The sequence below is a fragment of the Rhamphochromis sp. 'chilingali' genome (genome assembly GCF_963969265.1).
Source record: "Rhamphochromis sp. 'chilingali' genome assembly, chromosome: 18".
Lineage (NCBI taxonomy): Eukaryota > Metazoa > Chordata > Actinopteri > Cichliformes > Cichlidae > Rhamphochromis > Rhamphochromis sp. 'chilingali'.
This window is the reverse complement of record NC_137945.1, coordinates 448,624-455,000: the sequence shown is the minus strand read 5'-3', so window position 1 is coordinate 455,000 and position 6,377 is coordinate 448,624. Positions and strand designations below refer to the sequence as shown.

The 6,377-nt window shown below is 46.5% G+C and overlaps 1 protein-coding gene across 9 annotated transcripts in view; it reads right to left on the bottom strand.

The window, feature by feature from the left end:
* Positions 1-6,377, bottom strand: part of LOC308386160 (receptor-type tyrosine-protein phosphatase mu-like) — a 222,655-nt gene that overhangs the window by 78,656 nt on the left and 137,622 nt on the right. For 6 of the 9 annotated variants that reach the window (XM_080865487.1, XM_080865488.1, XM_080865490.1 and 3 more), the window contains one exon: positions 1,405-1,437. The exons of the other annotated variants lie outside the window; for them this stretch is intronic. In XM_080865487.1, the coding sequence (XP_080721613.1) occupies positions 1,405-1,437 (33 nt within the window). The remainder of the gene's footprint in view (positions 1-1,404; positions 1,438-6,377) is intronic. 9 annotated transcript variants of the gene reach the window in all.

Below are 6,377 nucleotides of genomic sequence, written 5' to 3'. Positions count from 1 at the left end.
ACCAATCACAGCCAAGCATCTGCTTAGAGCCTGTTCAGAGGTGAGCTGCCGAACCATGTGACAGTATTATGGTATTATGCAGTATTTATGAAGTATTTGATGGCTTAGCTAAAGAAAACTCATGGAAGCAGAAGTGAAGCTTTTCTAATCAGATCTGGTTAGAAAGAGTCAGCCTCAGTAACATCCTGTTGTACCATGTCACCCTATCAGAGCACTTCGCTCTCACACTGCAGGCCTACTTGTTGTTCCTAGAGTATTTAAAAGTAGAATGGGAGGCAGAGCCTTCAGTTTTCAGGCCCCTCTTCTGTGGAACCAGCTTCAGGAGACAGACACTATCTCTACTTTTAACATTAGGCTTCAAACTTTCCTTTTTGCTAAAGCATATAGTTAGGGCTGCACCAGGTGACCCTGAATCCTCCCTTAGTTATGCTGCAATAGGTGTAGGCTGCTGGAGGATCTCCTGGAGGTTTCTTCCTCCCCACTGTCACCAAGTGCTTGCTCATAGGAGGTGAAATGATTGTCGGGTCTTTACAAAATGAAGCACAGTGAGGGAACTGTTGTTGTGATTTGGTGCTGTTCCTGAGACCCAGTCTATTCATTTATGTCCTCTGTAATGGACACTTGATTTTGGTCTGTATCTTTTGACTCATTTGAGCTACCCAGCTTAGGCATGATGTCCCAAACAGAGGACATCCTGGGCTTTCACTGATATCTCAGCTGTTCTCGTTTCTCTCGGGTCTCAGGAGGACAAAGAAAACTGAACTGAGGAGCTCTCCTCATCCTCACCGATGCTGTGTGGGATTCCTCAGGGTTTGACCCTCAGTGTCTGCTGCCATGACAACCATGACAACAAAAGAGTCACGCTTTCGCTCTGCTCCTCAGAGAAGCATCTGCCTTTCTGGACGTCCCAGCATCTGGACTCCATGGTAACGCCGCCTCCACCAACATGTCAGTAAACATCACCCTCATGCTACAGTACACAGGGCTGAGGTCAGAGGTCAGAGTGCATGATGTGGCAGAGGTTAAAGGTCAAAGGAAACCTCACACCTAAAGTTTAAGGTCGTGTCCCGGGTTACAGATCAGACTGGAGAAAAAACATGCTCTAAACACCAGGGGCCAAAGGTCAGGAGAGGGGTGGAGACCTGACACTGAGGCATGCTTCATCTGGTTTCTGGGTTAGGGGTCAAAGGTTAAACCTATGGGTTAAGGTGATCAGATTAATTACAGACTACAGAGAGAAGGGCTGCTCACAGGTAGATCATCTGTTCAGGGATTAAATATCAAACAATCAGGGTCAGAGGTCAGAGGTTCAGGGTAATCAGGGTTACAGGCAGGACACATTCAGTGTTTCAGCTTTGATGTCAGTGTGAAGGTGAGGGGTCAGAGGTCAAACAGGTTACTTACAGGTAATAAGTGTAGGAGTGATAATTTCTTCGTCTGAGTGGTGGGGGGGCGGAGCGGAGGGAGTGATGAGATGGAGGGAAAGAAACAGAAAAAGGAAACCACAGATTAATGTCTCAGAGAGAACAGACAATCACTGTGTGAAGGAGAGCAGTGGAGAGCGGTGATTGGCTGGCACCAGTGTGCGAGGGGAGGATCACGTTTGATTGGTTCAGAGGAGTGTGTACATAGCTCATGTGGTATTTACTCCTCTGTACAGACAGCTACATGGTGGTTAGCCTGGACTGAGAAACAGAAGAATAAACACGTTTATATCAAATCACCCTCAGTGAGAAACAGCAGGAGTGTTTCCACATGCAGTCACCAATCAGCAGCTCATGGGGTTCCTCTGGGCTCTGTTCTGGGTCCTCCACATGTCTAACAACAGGCTGTTAGTCTGAGCTCACGCTGACACCAGTCAACACATCGAGATGACTTTCACATCAAGCTGTCAGTCCACATCTACATGCATTCAACAGGATTTTAGTTGTTTGTTTGTTGCATGCGTGGAAACCGAGGCATTGCATTATTAGGGGCGTGGCCTCTGTGACTGACAGGTGGATGGTGACACAGGTAGCTGCTAGCTGTCTGCTAGCTTCCCCTGAATTGGACCTCTGCACTGTGTTTGTGCTGTTGGAGCCTTTTAATGACATCATGACATCAACAAAGCTGCTGTGAGGTTCCTGTTCTTTTGTACAAATTAGCGCTCCAACCTCTTGTCCAAATATGCCAACTTCTTCTAAAACAAACATAGAGGAACGCTTCAAAGCGTGGAGTCTATGGCTGTATTTGTACGATGTGTCAGGCCCGACTCTGGTTTGTGTTGAAAGCAGGAAGCTGCTTTTCAGCGCTCAGCCTCCGGTGTTAGAGAAAAACTACAAGGCTGAATGTCATGAAAGCAGCACAGCGTTGGAGTATGACCAAAGGATGAAAGCATTATATCTGACTTTCTTTAAAACTGCGAGGCAGAATGCTAACCTTGGGAGTCGTCCTTGGGATTTCAGCGCTAAGACACCTCAGGTTTCTCTGCTTGTGACAGAAATTCACCTCACTGATTCAATCAGCTCTCTCTCTGCTGTCTGAGTCACTGCCGGCACAAAATGCAAGCTTTCAGGGGTTCAAAGGTCATCGTGCGTTTGGCTTGTTTTGTGGTGTTTGGAAATGGAGCGGCTCCCGATTAGTGCAGAAGCTTTTCTTCAGCATCCTCGCTCTCACTGATGCACCCGTGCACATCAACAGCTGCAGGCAGATTAATCAGCATCTGTCACTGGGCAGCTTGAAGCCTGACGACAGGAAGCGGCGGTGCTGGGGACGTCTGAGAGCCGCGGTCTCATCACTCTGCATTACTGCTTCAACATCCAGCTTCCTGTTTGGTCACAGAGTGGAAATCAAACGCACCCTGTCAACATTAAAAACCTCATTAGAGGCCGAGCAGCCGTCTCGTTTTCGCTCTCTCTCTAATATCTGTGAGGGAGATCACAGCTCGATCGACCCAACACATGAGTGCGACTCAAACTGGGCACACACACACGCTTTAGAAGAAGTGTGTGTTTGTGTGTGTGAAGTAAAAAGTGTGTGCCTGTGTCTGCGTTGCCTGAAGCCATTCAGCTCGAGGCGACTCTGGAAAAAAAGAATAAAATGCTCTTTCATCTAAATTTCTCTCTTATCTTTGACGTTCTACAAACACAGAAGCTTTTCTGTCTGTGTTTAAATGTGTGTGCAGAATAAATCATGTGTGTGCGCTGTGTGTGTGTTAGTGTGTCCCAGTGGGGCCATGTGTTTGATGTTGGAGAATAAAGTGGGTCCAGATACAGTTTAATGGTGATTACTGCTGCAATCTGCTCCATTATTCATCCTCATTTTCCTCAGTGTCACCGCCAGGACGCCGGCACGACTGCGTCTTTGATGTCCAGCTACGCTCCACGTACAAAACACCGTCCTCCTCTCTGACTTCCTGGAAATCTCACGCTCATCAGAAGGTCCACACGCCGCTCATTTAACCCCTCAGTGCAGCAGCTCCCCCCGCTCTGTGGACGCCACCATCTACAGGCCCCATCGTCCACGTGTAGCTCTCACAGCAATCGACAGACCCAAACAGTCACACTGGGATCAAATCATCATCATCATCATCAACTTTATTTATAAAGCACTTTAAAACAACCACAGCTGACACAAAGTGCTGTACATTGGAACTGTAAAATAAAATTACATGAGATATAAATAAAAAACAAATAAAAGAAGAGTGAAATCATTAATTAAATAACTACTGCATTAAAAAAGAAACTAAGTCTCACTGAGGTTAAAAGCCAAGGAATAAAAGTGGGTTTTAAGACGTGATTTAAAAGTGGACAGTGAAGGGGCCTCTCTAACATGCATGGGCAAATTATTCCATAATTTTGGAGCCACAATAGAGAAGGCCCCGCCCCCTCTGAGCTTCCTCCTGGATCTCGGTACCTCCAGGAGCAGCTAGTCAGCTGACCTGAGAGACCGACAGGGTATGTGGGGATGAAGAAGCTCAGAGAGGTAAGGCGGGGCAAGACTGTGAAGGCATTTAAAAACAAACATAAGAATTTTAAAATTAACTCTAAAAGACACAGGCAGCCAGTGCAGAGAGGCCAGCACGGGGGTTATATGCTCTCTTTTTCGAGTTCCTGTTAGGAGTCGTGCAGCCGCATTTTGAACCAGCTGCAGACGTGAGAGCAATGACTGACTGTGATAAGAGCCCTGATGGTGACAACCTTTTCAATAAAAAAGTTCAGAAAATCATTGCAAATCTCAGGAGAAACTTCCAAACAGACATTCAAAGGAGTATTAAGAACAGTGTCAATGGTCCTAAATAACACACGTGGGTTATGACAGTTGGAAGAAATAATATTTGCAAAATATTCCCTTTTTGCCTCTTTAACAGTGTTCTGGTAGCGATGCCAGCAGTCTTTGAGAATTTGAAATGATGCATGCAGTTTATCCTTTTTCCGCTTCTGTTCTGCTCGACGACATTCCCTCTTAACAGCACGACTGCTCTCATTAAACCAAGGCTCAGGTTTAGCCTTAAGCTGCCTGGTTTTTAAAGGAGCCACAGAGTCCATGATTTTTTGACAGCAAGAATAAAACCAGGAATGTAGGTCTTCTGTGTCAGAGGAAACAAAGTCAGAAGGCCCGCCGAGCTGATTAAAAGCAGCAGAAAACTGCGCAGCAGTGGCGGGGTTAATAACCCGACAGCACCGAGTAGCAGCGCCAGGTTTAACTGCGGTATATGTCAAACCAACGTTGAATAACACAGGCATATGATCTGAGAGTGCACAGTCACAAATCTCCAAGTCAGTGACAGGCAGACCATATGACAGAACAAGGTCCAGTGTGTGTCCGTGCTCATGTGTAGGGCCACGTACGGACTGTACCAGGCTAAAAGAGTCAATAAGGCTTAAAAAGTCCTTTACCAGTGGCTTATCAGGACAGCATACATGTATATTAAAATCTCCAACAATAAGAACACTATCAAACTGGAACCTAACCCTAACCCAATCAATAGACCTGAACAATCAGGAATCGAGTGACCAATCAAAAGAACGGAATTGAAAAGACATAATTTAACAAAGTGTTCTGATTTTGAAAACTAATTCTTAAAAAAAACTGTTCCAGCATCTCAGAGGTCAGATCATACTGGAATCGAGTCAAACTGGAAGGAAATCAAACAGGAATCAAATCACACTGCTTTAAGCTCGTTATTTTGAGGGTGGACATGTTATAAGACCTGCACCAGAGGATCAGAAAGGAACACGGCAGATCTGCTGCAACTGACATACATGTAAGGCTGAATGTTTACATACAACATCCACATGTGATTATTAACATGTGACTGCTGCTGAGTGGAGAAGCCAGCGAGACACAGATGAGGAGACTGAGACGAAGGACGAGTTACAGGAATCAGTGTGTCTGTGTGTGTGTCTGTGTGTGTGTCTGTGTCAGTGTGTGTGTGTCTGTCTGTGTCACTGTGTGTGTGTCTGTGTCAGTGTGTGTGTGTCTGTGTGTGTGTCTGTGTGTGTGTCTGTGTCAGTGTGTGTGTGTCTGTGTCACTGTGTCTGTGTCTGTGTCTGTGTGTCTGTGTGTGTGTCTGTGTGTGTGTCTGTGTGTGTGTGTGTCTGTGTCAGTGTGTGTGTGTCTGTGTGTGTCTGTGTGTGTGTCTGTGACCGTGTGTGTGTGTGTGTCTGTGACTGTGTGTGTGTGTGTGTCTGTGTGTGTGTCTGTGACCGTGTGTGTGTGTCTGTGTGTGTGTCTGTGTGTGTGTGTCTGTGTTACTGTGTGTGTGTCTGTGTCAGTGTGTCTGTGTCTGTGTGTCTGTGTGTGTCTGTGTGTGTGTCTGTGTGTCTGTGTGTGTGTGTCTGTGTCAGTGTGTGTGTGTCTGTGTCTGTGTCTGTGTGTGTGTCTATGTGTCTGTGTGTGTGTCTGTGTGACCGTGTGTGTGTGTGTCTATGTGTGTGTCTGTGACCGTGTGTGTGTGTGTGTCTGTGTGTGTGTCTGTGACCGTGTGTGTGTGTGTGTGTGTGTCTGTGTGTGTGTGTGTGTGTGTGTGTGTGTGTGTCTTGCTGTCTGTGTGTCTGTCTGTGTCAGTGTGTGTGTGTCTGTGTGTGTCTGTGTCTGTGTGTCTGTGTGTGTGTCTGTGTCAGTGTGTGTGTGTCTGTGTGTGTGTGTCTGTGTGTGTGTGTGTGTGTGTGTGTGTCTGTCTGTGACCGTGTGTGTGTGTGTGTGTGTGTCTGTGTGTGTGTGTGTGTGTGTGTGTGTGTGTGTGTGTGTGTGTGTCTTGCTGTCTGTGTGTCTGTCTGTGTCAGTGTGTGTGTGTCTGTGTGTGTCTGTGTCTGTGTGTGTCTGTGTCTGTGTGTCTGTGTGTGTGTCTGTGTCAGTGTGTGTGTGTCAGTGTGTGTCTGTGTCTGTGTGTCTGT